Genomic DNA, 15742 nt, shown 5'->3' with positions numbered 1-15742 from the left:
CAAGTCAACTAAGAAAAGCCAGAAAAACTCTAAAAACAACTACAATGGGGAAAGAGCACCCTGGTACTAGCATATGTTAAAACATATTACAAAAATTCTATAAGTTAAATTAGTTCATGAAGTGACTAACAAACCAGAAAAGCTATAAATAGATTAAAATGCATATGAATATTTAGTACACAATTAAGGCAACATGGCAAATCAGTGGAGGAAAAGATGAATTTTTTTAAATATATCGTTGGGATAATTAGCCACAAGGAAAGAGATAAACTTAGATGTTGTTCACACTATAAATAAAGGACAAAATCCAAATGGATCAGAAATCTAAATGTAAAAAAATTGAACCAAATACTACAAGAAAATGTGGGTGGATTTCTCTTAACACCTGGGAACAAAGAAAAAAATTATTGTACGATGCAAAATGCAGGTGCAAGATAGGAGAAGCCTGACAAATTTGACTACATAGAAATAAACTTCACCCTGAGTTAAACACAAAAGTAAAACAATAAATCACAAACTCAAACATTAATTGCAACATCTGCAACTAGTAAGGATCATAAACAATGGATAAATATACCTAATTCATAAAATAGAAAGAAAACAATGGCTCAAGAAAAATGGGTAAGATATACTAACAAATATTAATATTTCAAAGAAAAAGAAATGTTATTTATGGATTAAATAGCCTTTTAATCCATAACTTAAAGAAGCTCAATCTCACTAACAAGAAAATACAATTTAAGATTACAATAAGAAATACAGTAAGATACCATTTTTCACCTAGCAAACTGACAAAAAGTCTGCTGACATAAAGGTTCTTGATTAAGACCAAGAAGAAAAACAAGCATTTGCAAACACTGTGTTTTTTTTTGTTTTTTGTAGAGACAGAGTCTCACTTTTATGGCCCTTGGTAGAGTGTCGTGGCATCACACAGCTCACAGCAACCTCCAGCTCCTGGACTTAAGCAATTCTCTTGCCTCAGCCTCCCGAGTAGCTGGGACTACAGGTGCCCGCCACAGCACCCGGCAAACATTGTTGAAAGGAATGCAAACTGGTTCAATCCCAAAGAAGCAAGTATCCTTCAATCTAATAGTCCAACAGTAAAAGTCTGTACTTTTCAAAGAATTTAAACCAAAGAATCACTAATTAAAATATGAAAAGACATTTCTACTAGACTATTCACTACAGCACTCTCAGTAAAAGCAAAACGCTAAAGCATCTGATTGAATAAGCTAGATCTTTGGGACCTTGAATTAGAAAAATATGGTGTAACACCAAAGTACAAGCAATAGAAAATACAGTCAATAAATTGAACTTCATCAAAATTAAAACTTTTGTGCTTCAAAACACATCAAGAATGTAAAAAGGCAGGCCTCAGACTTCAAGAAAATATTTGCAAATTATCTATCTAATAAGGGATGAATATCTAGAATATATGAAGAACTCTTAAAACTCAATAATTTTAAAAACTGAATTAAAAATGGGCCAAAAACGTATCTCAAGAATGGGGAGGGAAGTAGCCAATGTACTCAATACTATTATGAAAGTAATACAGATACACTTACAAATTCATACAAATTATAAAACACAAAGATAACCCAGAAAGAAAGAAGGGAAGAGGGAGAGAAGGGAGACAAGATTTGGGGGGGGAGGGGCGCCGAGAGTGGAGGGAGGATATTTGGTGGGATCTCCCTAATGTACACAATGCAAGGATACATTTCAAAACAACTAAGAGTATATTATAAATGTCTTACCACAAAAATAAATGAGGTGATGGTTATGTTAATTAGTATGATTGTATGATTTAAACATTCCATATTGTATATCAAATCATCATATTGTACCCCATAAATGTATACAGTTATGACTTAAAAATTAAATTAAAAAAAAAGAAACAGGCCAAAGGGCTTGAACAGACATTTCTCCAAAGAAGATCTACGAAGAACTAATATGTTCATGAAAAGATATTCAATATCAGTAGTCATTAGGGAACTGTAATAAAAACCATAATCAGGATACTTTCCATCCACTAGGGTGGCTACACTCAAAACCTAGACAATTACAAGTGTTGACAAGAATATAGAAAAAGTAGAACCCTCATATATTACTGGCAGAAATGTAAAATGGTATGGCTACATGGGGAAAAGGTTTTGGCAGTTTCTCAAAATGCTAAACATTACCCTACAACTCAACAATTCAATTCCTGGGTATTTACCCAAGAGAATTAAAAATATTTTATCTATATAAAAACTTGTACACAAACACTCATAACACCATCATTCACAACAGCCAAAAAGTAGAATCAACCCAAATGCCCATCAATTCATAAATGAATAAATAAAATGTAGTATATCCATACAATTTAAAAAAACAAGGTAGCAAAAAAATAAAAAAAATAAAAAGCAATACAGTATAACTATTTATACAGCATTTATCTTTTGTGAGGTGCAAATAATCCAGAGACGATTTAACTTATACAGAAGATTATGTGTAGGTTATATGCAAATACTATATCATTTATACAAGGGACTACAGCATCCACTAATTTTGGTACAGAAGGGAGGGGGAATCAAATCCCCCATAGACACTGAGGGATGACTGTATTATGAGGAAATAAGAAAGAATAAAGTATTCATGTCACAATCGAGATGAACCTGGCATAAGTGCAGAGAGAAGGAAACATTCCTACAGCCTTTACGGAAAGAAGTATGGAGAGTCCTCAACAAACTGTCAGCAAACTAAAAATAGACCTTCCATTTGACCCTACAATCTCATTATGAGGCATCTACCCAAAAGAAAAAAAAAAGCCATTTTACCATAAGGACATTTGCACTCAAATGTTTATAGCAGCAGAATAGCAAAGATGTGGAAACAACCCAAATGCCCTTCAACATACAGATAAATTAATAAACTGTGGTACAAGTATACCATGGAATACTATTCAGCCATAATAAAAAAGATAAAAAGAATTTTGTACCTTTTATAACAACTTGGATGATCTGGAGAACACTCTCCGATGTATCACAGGAATAGAAAAACAAGCATCACATGTATTCAATACTAATTTGAAACTAGTAGATCAACAACTATGTGCTGGTCTCTATGACATCCTACAATAATAAAACTGGAAGGTTCTGGCTGAGAAAAAAAAAAAACTATGTGCCCATGAGAGAGGAAAAACACAATTAATTCAAGAAGGGGAGTAAGGGGCAGAGAGGCAAGTTCCCACCCATTGGGGAAGTGTGTATAGGTATATGGCACACTTTCTGGGTGATGGACTCAACTACAGTTTGGACTTTAACCTTACAAATGAGAACAATGTAACCTAATCATGTGTATCCTCACAGTAATCTGAAATTTAAAAACACACACACACACAAAGAAAAAAGAAAAAGAAAAACTTCATATCCCAACAAGGTCCATAGAGTCCCTTTCCAGGCAATTCCACTTCCATTATTATCACCACAGATCAGTGCTGCTTTTTCTTGAAATTCACACAAATTCGCTTTTTGTGTTATGGGGTTTTTTTTCACGTTTGAAATATACCCATGTTGTTTTATGTATTTAAATAAATTAATTGATGCAGTTTATCATATGTTGTACCTCAATAAAACTATTACAAATACAATTCTTCAATTTATATGGAATATAATGATTACATGAACTTTCAATAACCAAGGTTTTCCCTTTCCAATTCCTTAATCATTTCTTCAAATTGTAGCACTTTTTATTATTCATATTAAACCGGTATGTATGGCTGGATGCCCGTAGCTCAGTGGTTAGGGTGCCAGCCACATACACTGGAGCTGGCAGGTTCAAACCCAGCCTGGTCCTGCTAAACAACAATGACAGCTACAACAACAACACCAAAAAAAAAAAAAAACAGCCAGGCGTTGTGGTGGGTAACTGCAGTCCCAGCTACTTGGGAGGCTGAGACAAGAGAATCGCTTAAGCCCAAGAGTTTGAGGTTGCTGTGAGCTGTGACATTATAGCACTCTACTGAGGGTGACATAGTGAGACTCTGTCTCAAAAAAAAAAAAAAAAGTATGTAGGTCTTAATATTACACGTGGAAAATACTGTGATCATTGTAAATTCAAAAAACAAACCAAAAAAACACAGATTGGAGAAGATATTTTCAATACACTAAAGAAAAAGAAGGGAAAAAAAGAATTAGAAGAAAAATTAGCAAAATATATATCTAAAACTTCTATGTGGCACTCCCAAAATCTCTGGACAGGTTGATTGCTAAAGGACAAAGCTAGTCTAGAAAGACTGGAATAAGTACCTAAGTACCCAGTTCTAAAACTTCTACAAATCAAAAAGGAAACTAGGCAACAGGAAAAAGTCCACAAAAAAAAAAATCTGAAATAGCAACACATATAAAGAAATCTCATTGGTTAACAGACTTAAAAGTAAATATAATGTGAAAGATTAACCTGCTTAAACTAAGATAAGAAAGTGGATGATTCATCACTATGCACAGTCCTTCATTAAGGTAGCTTTTTTTTTTTTTTTGGAGACAGAGCCTCAAGCTGTCACCCTGGGGAGAGTGCCGTAAAATCACAGCTCACAGCAACCTCCAACTCCTGGGCCTAAGGGACTCTCTTGCCCCAGCCTCCCGAGTAGCTGGGACTACAGGCGCCTGCCACAACGCCAGGCCATTTTTTGGTTGTAGTGGTCATTGTTGTTTTGGCAGGCCCGGGCTGGATTTGAACCCGCCAGCTCTGGTATACGTGGCTGGTGCCTTAGCTGCTAGAGATACAGCAGCAAGCCCAGGTAGTCTTTTAAATGGTTAGGTTCAGTTCTCCTCGGAGCTCCCATTATAGATAGACTATACAAAAAAAAAAAAATATATATATATATATATATATAAAAACTTTCCCATTTCATTTCCTTATGATATACTCATCAACCAGCCTTCTTTTACTTCCAGATACCAAATTATGAAAAGAAAACCAAGGAATTATTTTGTTATTGCTTATTTGGCTTTGCTTGATTTTGCTTATCATGCTTTGGATCATTTTTGGCCAATAAAATGTATCAGATAAAATTCAAAATGGTTCACAAAAGCTAGCACAAACAAAGTAATACTCATTTTCCCTTTTCTAATCCCTTCCCCAGAAGTAGTATTTTTTAAGTAATTAACAAAGAAAGCAAAAAGTTCAATTCATTTCAAGTGGCAGTAATCTGCCAAAAAACAAACATGAATTAAGTATACAAATGTGCACTAACCTTCCAGTAGTCAGATTGTAAACTGTAGTACCTCTGGTATGCAGATAATGCTGAAAGAGGAAAAATAATTATGAGTCACAATTACATCTCATTTTAAAATCAATAATACAAGTTGTAAGAAACCTGGCTTATGACAAGATTCCCACCCTATCCATCTCCCAGCAAACAGTCATGTCTTAAAGACCAAACAATTTAAAAATCCAGGCCTCCCAATACTCAGGAGTTCAAGAATGTAAAAACAGGGTCAAATTTCAGACTTGAACAGCATCTAGGTTAACCCCTTGGATCAACATGACCTCCTTCAGAGATCAAAATTAACACAGGATTAAGACTTTCTAAGGATACCCCAGAATGTTACAGATTATTTCTCATAAGAGACCTCACTTCCTAGAATGACTAAGAACTTAATCACCTCAAAGAGCAAAGAACTATTTCTTTTGTGAGACTTCCTTTAATACAATCAAAACAAAACAACAAAAAACCTGCCCCATAATCGTCTTTTTCCACCCTCAAATACAAAATATATTCCTCCATTTTGAGAAATAAAAAGCTTTGAAAAACTTAAAGTAGCTCTTGTCAATAACAAAAAAGTTTCAGTAAAGTGAGGGCAAAAAAGTCAACTAAAAGTTACTTTTAACTATATAAGAATTATACTATTAAGAATTAATAGAGACAGCCCTTTGAAAAAAAAAACTGAGGAGCAAATCCCTTTATCAATTAAATCAGAATTTCTTGAGGATGGGGGTAAGCACTTTAAGATCCTCAGTTGATCTTATGAGGAACATCTAAGACTGAGCAACTCCCTAAAGACAAAGGCAGTAAAAGAGAAATAGAAGTAGGATGTAAGAAGTGGCAGCAGCTTGGCTACATACCAACATGCTACGAATTTTTACAGATGAAGTAATTTATGAATGTCAGACATCTGAACAATGGAAGCTGCAGATATTACCCAAAATGCTTTCATAAAATTCTTTTTTAATTTTTTTTTAAGAGACAGTGTCTCATTTTATCATCCTTGGTAGAGTGCCGCAGCATCACAGCTCACAGCAACCTCCAACTCCTGGGCTTAGGTGATCCTCTTGCCTCAGCCTCCAGAGTAGCTGGGACTACAGGCGCCTGTCACAACGCCTGGCTATTTTTTGTTGCCGTTTGGCCGGGGTCGAGTTCGAATCCACCACCCTCAGTATATGAGGCCGGTGCCCTACACACTGAGCCACAGGTGCTGCCCACTTTCATAAAATTAGGCAAAAATTCAAAATAATGAGAATTTGCTCTATCAGATATTGAAAATATAAATCAGAATAGAAAAGAACAAAACTTTAAAGCCCAATATAAGACAAGACTTTGGTGTGTATATGAATTACCATAGGGCACAGGTAGCATTTCCAACATAAGAAGCACCCAAGAACTTACATATAAGCAAAAGAGTAAAATTTCTGCTGGGAAAGGTGGTATGCCTATAGTCCTAGCTATTCAGAAGGCTGAGGTTAGGAGGACCCTTTGAACCCAGGAATTTGAGGCTACAAGAGTGAGCTATGATGGTGCTACTGCACTCCAGCCTAGGTGACAGAGGGAGACCCCACCTCTTTAAAAAAGAGGGGAAAAAATGAAATTTCTAACTCATATCATGCAGTAAAACAATTTGAAGAATAAATTAAAGAGCAAAATAAAAAACAGGGCCATAAAAGTACTAGACGAATACATGAGGGGGGCTAAAATTTTTCTGATAATCAGTGACGGATTTTAACTTCTGGTTTAAGATACACAGGTTAAGATAAGGAGAGCCAGGGTAAACTAAGAAGCACTCAACTCCCTCATTCAGTCCCTGATGGTTTTTAGGCAATCTGACCAAAAAGATATAGACAGATTCCCCAATAAAAGGCCATGCAGATCATATTCAGAGTCCCACCCACATGCTCAGAACCTCCAGTTCTCAATTCTACCAATCTTAAAATATAGATAGCTAAGAATTACCAGACATCTAAAGAAAACCTCTAGCCAAAAAGAGAGAAACATAAATAGAAAAATGCAATCTAAAAGAAAAAAAAAAAAATAGACAATGCACGGGGAAAGAAATACTTACTGGCCGGGTGCGGTGGCTCACGTCTATAATCCTAGCACTCTGGAAGGCTGAGGCGGGTGGATTGCCTGAGCTCACAAGTTTGAGACCAACTTGACCAAGAGTGAGACCCCTGTCTCTAAAAATAGCTGGACACTACAGCTACTCGGGAGGCTAAGCCAAGAGAATCGCTTGAGCCCACCAGTTTTAAATTGCTGTGAGCTATGATGCCACCACACTCCACCGAGGGAGACAAAGTGAAACTCTCTCAAAAAAAAGAAAGAAAGAAATTCTTACTAGCCTTACATAGGGAAGATATTACCTTCATTGGGGAGTATCTGATATGTGTTAAGAGATCAATCGAATAGAAAGGTCTAGAAAAATTAAACTCGTAAAGTATGATAGAAGAAATGAATAATTCAATAGAAGTTTAGAATAAAAAAATAGAAGAAATCTTCCCCAAAGAAACAAAATTAGGCAAACTGTATCCTGAAGGTCTAATATACCATAATAGAGCTCCAAAAAGAAACGAAAAAAAGGAAAGCAGAAAATTTAAGAAATAATTCCAGAAAAATCCACCAAAGAGAAGGCTATGAGTTGCTAGTTTAAAGGATCTACAACAGATGTGAATTCTAGAAATAAGGCAATGGAACAATGCTTTCAAAATACTAAAGGAAAATTTTTTCCAACCTAGAATTATATATCCAAACCATCAGTTAGGTGGGTAGAATAAAGGTATTTTCAGACACAAAAAGTCTTAATAAAAATTATCTCCCAAGTGCCTTTCCTAAAGAAGATACCGACAAACATGTTCCCCTAAGAATACAGATCAAGAAAGAAAAATATATGATTTACTAAAAGCATGAGACACAACAGAAAGGCCACAAGAATACCCAAGATGAAGAAAAAGAGAGATCCTATGATGGATCCCTACATCTGGATCTACTGTGGCCTATCATTAAAATTCTGCTGCCCTTATAATCTCTTCTCAACCTGAAGACCAAATATCCATAAGTCATGCCCAGACTTTTACATGGGCTTGGCTTTTTCTTGACCATGTTCTAATAAAGTTCCTATTCTCTCCTCTACATTCTATAAAATACATAGTGTGAAGGCTCTCATTTTATCATCCAGAAGTGTTAAATGTCCTGATTTGAACTACTTTTGAATAATCCACTCTCTCTCATCATATTCCTGATGGATATCCTAGCACCTAGTCCATATTAGTCTTGTCAGGTGTTCTAACAAGTCTTGTCAGTCTTGTAAGTATGTTTGCCAGAATTCACACATGCTGTGGCCCACTACCTTCCACAAAGGAGGCTACTATGAACTTTTGAGTAATCAGAAGCCAAACTATTACACTGAACCTCTTGTTTACTTGTTTTACTCCTCCTGAAAGTCTCCTCTAATAATGACAATTTGGCCTTTTCCTTACACAGCTATATTGGCGCTTGCTGCTCAGTTTTTCAAAACTAAACAATATCTTATTGAGGGATAATTTTATCAGGGGTTTTAAAAAAAGAAAAAGGAAAGAAGAAAAGAGAAAAGCAAGGAAATTGAACATCACAGTCAGATATGGGGTTACACCTATGGAGGAAGAGAGGAGAATACAATTAGAAAGAACACAGGCTAAAGGTACCAGTACCATTCTGTTTCTTAACCTGTATGGCAGGTAGACAGTGTCAACTATAATCCTCCTTAAAACATACATATATTTTTATAGACCAGTGATTTTTCAACCATTGTGCCACAGCACTAGTGTGCCGTGAGAGGATCTTAGGTATGCTGTGAAAATGTTTAAAGATCATTAATTAAATTATTCTTGAAGGAAGTTCAAAGCACACTAAGTGTATTCTTTTTTTTTTTAATCTTTTTTTGATCAACACAATTTAAGTGTGTCAAGGAAGTTTTAACTATAGGTTCAAGTGTGCCATGAGATAAAAAAAGGTAAAAAAAATATTGTTTTAAACAGTCTCCTTATATATACTACACTGCTCAATAAAGGGGAAAAACATTTTTTGCCAGTTTCTAATCCTCATTAAGGATGTTTGAAACAGGCTACATGTTAACATTCACTAGTGACCAAGTTCACTCTGCAACAACATAGTAAATAAAACATCATCCCCTAATTATATGAGACACTGAACATTAATCAAAAAATGGAAATTAACATTCTCTAAAACCCCACATGTAATGTTTTCACACTGTTTATTGGTAGTCACAATATAAATACCATAAAAAGAACATTCTGAAGACGTTCAAATTATAGAAGCATTACCCAAAACATCATCACATATCTGAACAAGTAACTTTTAACAATAATGTTCACCTTTTTTACATAAAGATGATGCTAATCAACTATCACTGCAAGGATATTGGACTATGAGTAATACTTCCAGTTATAAAGAGTTGGCTTTAAGCCACCTCCTGTTTCCTAGATCTTCACCCATGAGTTTAGCTACCTCATAAGGTCATTAATTAACAGTCTTGTAGGCCAGACGAGGTGGCTCATGCCTATAATCCCAGCCCACTGGGCGGCCCAGGCGAGTGGATTGCCCCAAAGTTTAAGACCAGCCTGAGCAAAAGGGAGACCCCATCTCTAAAAAGTCAGGCGTTGTGGTGGGCGCCTACAGTCCCAGCTACTTGGGAGGCTGAAGCAAGAGAATTACTTGAGCCCAAGAGTTTGAGGTTGCTGTGCGCTATGACCCCACGACACTCTACCAAGGGTGACTGAGACTCTATCTCAAAAAAAAAAAAAAAAAGACAGTCTTGCAATAAGGAAAGCTAACCATATTATCAAAGTACCTGTAACAGAACAGTCAAGCAAGAGTTTCTATAGTGGTAGGGAGTAGCATGACTCACATTCCTACATCTGTTTCTAACCCCACTCCCAACCCCCCATGATTAATTTGAAAGGGTATCATATTCCTGGCAATCTCAGTGATTGTTTTAGTCCAGAAATGGGCATATGACCTCAAATGGTATTATCACCACTGATTTATAAATGACTTATGGGAAAGGCTCTCTTCCTACTGATAGATATGAACGAGGAAGCATGTAACACCAACTGCCACCACAAGAAAAACTTAATTCAGATGAAGCCCACAGAAGGTAGCATAAAAAAAAATAACCTGGACCCTTCAAGACTTCAAATTATGCCTACATACTACCCACTTATGAACATCTAATTGTCTGGGGTAATACATTTCCTAATTGTTTAGGTTAGAATCAGGTTTTTGATACCTGTGCCTAAAATCATCCTAACCAACAGAAGAAAGCCTAAGCCACTGACAATTTTGTACAGTCACCGTACCAAAACTGGAGCTTGCCCTTTTAACATTATATAATTTCAACAAATTTGGAGGTTATACTTTCAGTAATTAATAATATATAACATTTGGCTTCATAAAATTCTCTTTTAGAACTGGGAAGTCTTTAAAGAGATGGTATGATGTCTTCTGAAGTCAGTGAAAACTGATGCATAAGACCATGTGATATCAGTTGGAAAAACACAGCATCCATAAAACAATATTGGGAACTAAGGAATAAAAATGAACCCTGAAATTTAAAAGTCACAGAGTTGATACTCCAAACTGCAGACACAGATTTATAATTGAGTCTTTTCTTCCATGAGCATTTGTTATCTTTCCACTCATTTGTACTTTTTTTTTTTTTTTTTTTGAGACAGAGTCTCTCTCTTTGTCACCCTGGGGTTGAGTGTCATGGCGTCATCATAGCTCACAGCAACCTCGAACTCTTGGGCTCAAGGGATCCTCATGACTCAGCTTCCCAAGTAGCTGGGACTACAGGTGCCTGCCACAAAGCCAGGCTAATTTTTCTATTTTAGTACAGATAGAGGTCTTGCTCTTGCTCAGGCTGGTCTAGAACTCCTGAGCTTAAGCGATCTTCCTGCTGTGGACTTCCAGAGTGCATGAGCCACCCAGCCTCATTTATACATTTTTTATTGCCAATTATACTCTACTCCCATGAGGCTTAGCTTTCAAGAAAGATCTCAATATATTTTATGTTTCTTAATCCAAATAAATTGTGGAAACTAATGATTATACAAGTACCCATCCGCTGTGTCTCTCTAGTGATAATCCTTTTAATCAAAGCACCAGTCTTTATTTCTAATCTTCAAGTTACCTAGCCATTAAAAAGAGATTTCTACACTACTATAACTAGATTTTTCTCAAGCCCTTAACAAAGAATGAGGGAAATCATTTATCTGGACATCCTGTTAATGTGTATAAACCAGGAGTGTCTAACCTTTGGGCTTCTCTGGGCTACATTGGAAGAAGAAGAGTTGTGTCTTGGGCCGCATATTAAACACTAACAAAAGCAAATGAGCCCAAAAAAAGATCCATGCATAATTTCAGTAATATGTGCTGCCACAGATAAGCCAAGGAAGTTCTCACATAATAATCCTAATTATACAGCACCCATTCAGAGAGTCTCTTTAAGATCATCAAGCAGGTCCCATGTTTGTGATCACCAACATAGAAAATGTACACATCTAAGTAATAAAATGTCTTTATTTTTGATATTTTTTATTATAAAAGTAAAAGAAAAGTAAGCAACATAAAACTAGTGGTATATTTGACCTTGTATTTGAAAAACTAATGCATCAAGATCTGGTTCGATGGAAGTAGCTATAATTCTCATTGAGTTCTCAAAGTGCTCATCAGATATTTTGGTTCTAATTTTACTCTTAAGGTGCTTCATTCTTGAAAATACTTGCTTGCAAATATCGGTGCTGCCAAAAGCAATGATGTCAATAAGACGTAATTGTGAAGCGAGGGGTATTTGTCTCTGGGAAGATAGGACTATAAAAGTCCAATAAAGAGATATATAAAATTTTTCTTTAAGTTGAACATCAGATTGCAGCTCTATGCATTTATTGGCAGGTAACAAATTTATGTCAACTGAAAATGGAGTTGTAAAAGCACCAAAACATTTTTTATTTTCCTGGAAACCTTGAAATCTGCTTTCAGTACCAAACTGAAAAGCAAGGCTACATATTTTTCATTATTCACAGGACTGTGTTTAGCCAACGGGTCAAAATGCATAAAACTATTTGCCTTAATTTGAGCTTGTCATAATTTCAATTTCATTTGGAATGCTGTTATGGTTTGAAACATTATATTGATTAAGCTGGTAGTCATCTTAAAGGTGCACATTTAGCTCATTTAAAGGAGAGGTTAAATCCACTAAAAATGCTAAAATCTACGAGCTAGTTTTCATCACCAAATTCTGGCACAAATTTGGGTTTTGATACCATAAATGACTTGATACTTGATAACATGTCACAAATCACAATATCTTTTCGATATCTGCCCTTAACTTACACATCTTCTGAAGAGTAAATCATGCCATCATAGACAGCATCAATACTTTTAAGGAATTCCTGAAACTGGCAATGATTCAATCCCTTGGCCCTTATGAAATTCAGTCTTGATGTGATGACTATTTGCATGACATTATCCATTTTTAAAGCTTTTGCACATAAATTTTCTTGATGTCCTATGCAATAATACGTTCATCAAACATGAGTTTTAGGCTGCAATTACATTAACTTCCATTAATATCACAAGTCTCTCTTACTTACCTACCATTGCCAGAGTACCATCAGTAACTACACCAGGTATGTACACAATAGACAAAGAAAATTGCTTTAACATTTTTTACTGCTTCCTATAAATCTCTTGATTTAGTTGTGTCTTTTAACAGTGCTAAAGAAGCCACTTCTTCTGTAACATGATATTCATCATCAATACCTCTAATAAAAATGAGAAGTTGAGCCGGGCATGGTGGCTCACACCTGTAATCCGAGCACTGTGGTAGGCTGAGGAGAGAGAACTGCTTGAGCTCAGGAGTTCAAGACTTGCCTCAGCAAGAGTGAGACTCTGACTTGTAAAAAAAAGAAAAGGAAAGAAAAAGAAAAACCCGGCCAGGCGCCACAGTGAGCGCCTGTAATCCCAGCAGCTTTGGAGGCTGAGGCAGCAGGATGCCCACAGCTCGAGTCTGAGGTTGCAATGAGCTACAACGCCATTGCACTCTGCTCAGGGCATAGGGTGGGACTCTGTCTCAAGAACAATGACAACGATAACAACAACAAAAAAAAAAGGCAAGCTGAGCTGTATTTGTAGCATCAGTGCTGTCATCCATCACCAAAGCATAAGATTTAAAATAAGCAACTTTACTCTCCCAACTTCTTTTAATAGATTTTCCAATTTCTTCAAATTGCCTGACTAAAATCTGGTGAAAACAAACTGATTTCAGAAATATTCCCCTTTATTCTAGGCATATTATATCTGGTATGTTTTCTATACCATTGCTTAATAAATTCACCCTCAGTAAATGGTCTTGATTTCTTTGCTATAAAATATGTTACCACATAACCAGCTTTACAATGGGAAATTGTCTGAGCTGCAAATTTTTTTTTTTTTTGCAGTTTTTTTGTTTTGTTTTTGTTTTTTTGTGCCAGGGCAGGGTTTGAACCTATCACCTCCGATATTCGGGGCCGGCACCCTAGTCCTTGAGCCACAGGTGCTGCCCTGAGTTGCAATTTTTTAAAAAATATTTTGTTCAGAAGATAGACTTTTCTTCAGTTTCACTATTTTGTCCTTAAGACACAAGCCTTCATATGCATCGAATTTGGCAGCATGTTTTCACATATAATGCCTTTTTAAATTATAGTCTTTGAAAATCTGCACAAATTCCCTACAAATTAAGCAGGATGCCTTATAATTTGTCTCAACAAAAAAGTAGTCATCTGTCCACTTTTCAATGAACAATTTTCCTTTATCTGTTATTTTTCTTTCTGGGGGTTCTGTCTTAAGATGTTGTAAAGCCATGCTGGGGTTTAAAAAGTAATAAACGATAAGGGACTATATTTACTTTTACTATGAAAATTAATTCACGGAAAATAGAAAGCAAAGTTTGGGTCCTTTCACATCTTGGCTGCTGATACAGGATGAGGCAGGGCCCATCATAAAGCCAGGCAGGCAATGTTTAAGGAGCCATCAAGCCGTGGAAGTACCCTTAATAATCAAATAAGAATACTTACCCAACTTCTAAATGACATTAAACACCTAATGTTGCAACAGTAGGTTGAAATATTATATACTGCCTCACCAACTCACCATGGGCATGTGTAACGCCTGACGGCATCAATTCAATTATCTATGTTTGAAAGATAACACATTTGAATCCACGCACCATTGTAAAACTGAACCCATACGTGTGGACAAATAGCAAGAGCATACATATGTTTGTTTTATGTGACACTGCAACATTACATCATCATGTACAAAATTCAAGCTCAAGAACCACACAATCAAGTTCCATCCAAAAAAAAAAAATCACAAAAAATACTTATAATGTTTTAAGTAAGTTTACAATTTTGTGCTGCACCTCATTCATAGCGATCCTGGGCAGCATGTGGCCTGTGCGCTACAGGTTGGACATCCCTGATATAATTGCTGGTTAGAATGATTACAGGTTGGATCCAAAAAATTAGTAATTTTGGAGAAGATAAACTCAAGATCTATGATTAGAAAATAAGCATTGCCTGTTCTTCCACTATAAATGATATGTTATTTGACCGAAGAAAGATAAAAAGCAAGCTAGCTCACCAAACTCTGACTTAAGACATTTCCATATTAGCAACTCTTGACATGTAAAATTTGCCTAGCCATCTGTACCTCCTTAGAAATTAAACCAAAGTCTATTTTACCCAAAAGTAAAAGACAATGCAACACATGACCTGACCAACTACTTAAAAAAGGAAAGGGGAGAAGAATCTATATCACTGGCTAGAATTTCAGGGAACTTGTAATTAGGAAAACATAAAAAAAAATAGAAAGAAAAAGAAAGAAAGAAAGAAAGAAAAGAAAAGAAAACATCCAGCTCACAAAGAAATCTGAATAAACTATTTTTCAAGCTTTCAAGGTTCTCATACTAATATCAGGAATGATTATTATACTCATCCAACTAATTGTTTTTCTTTGGAAATCCTTATTATCCCCCAAGTCTCTTACCTCATAATTTCTAGCTTTTTCTTAATTTTGCTGTATACTTTGAAGTAATTTGCTACTTGACTTTTATGCAATTTAACTAAGTGACTCTCTTCTATAATTTACAAACATATTTAAAGACATTTACACAATATTTTATATTAACTAAACTGCTACGATCCATCACATATATTGGTCTAAATATATATGTTTGTTCTTCGGTCCAGAGTCCTATCTCAGATTGTCCTCCAACCCAAAGATAAGAAATCACTGTTTCTCCATGACTTAAGGTATTCTGTTTGACAGCCTCATTAGCTGTTTGGTACAGCAGAGATTAATGGGTTAGAGCTTTGAAGTTAAAGAGTAGAAAGGAGGCAAAGTAGACCCTGGAAAGAACCACTCAAATCCCACTTAAAGGGAAGAACTGTTGGG

At 35.8% G+C, this 15742-nt stretch overlaps 1 protein-coding gene across 15 annotated transcripts in view; it reads right to left on the bottom strand.

Annotated features, from left to right (window-relative positions):
- KDM6A (lysine demethylase 6A) overlaps positions 1 to 15742 on the bottom strand; it is a 217517-nt gene that overhangs the window by 139644 nt on the left and 62131 nt on the right. For all 15 annotated transcript variants that reach the window (XM_053579398.1, XM_053579400.1, XM_053579399.1 and 12 more), the window contains exon 4: positions 5234 to 5283. In XM_053579398.1, coding sequence (XP_053435373.1) covers positions 5234 to 5283 — 50 coding nt within the window. The remainder of the gene's footprint in view (positions 1 to 5233; positions 5284 to 15742) is intronic.

The sequence above is a fragment of the Nycticebus coucang genome, chromosome X (genome assembly GCF_027406575.1).
Source record: "Nycticebus coucang isolate mNycCou1 chromosome X, mNycCou1.pri, whole genome shotgun sequence".
NCBI classification, from domain to species: Eukaryota; Metazoa; Chordata; class Mammalia; order Primates; family Lorisidae; genus Nycticebus; species Nycticebus coucang.
Note: the sequence above shows the minus strand (reverse complement) of the source record. Positions and strands in the feature narration are given on the sequence as shown.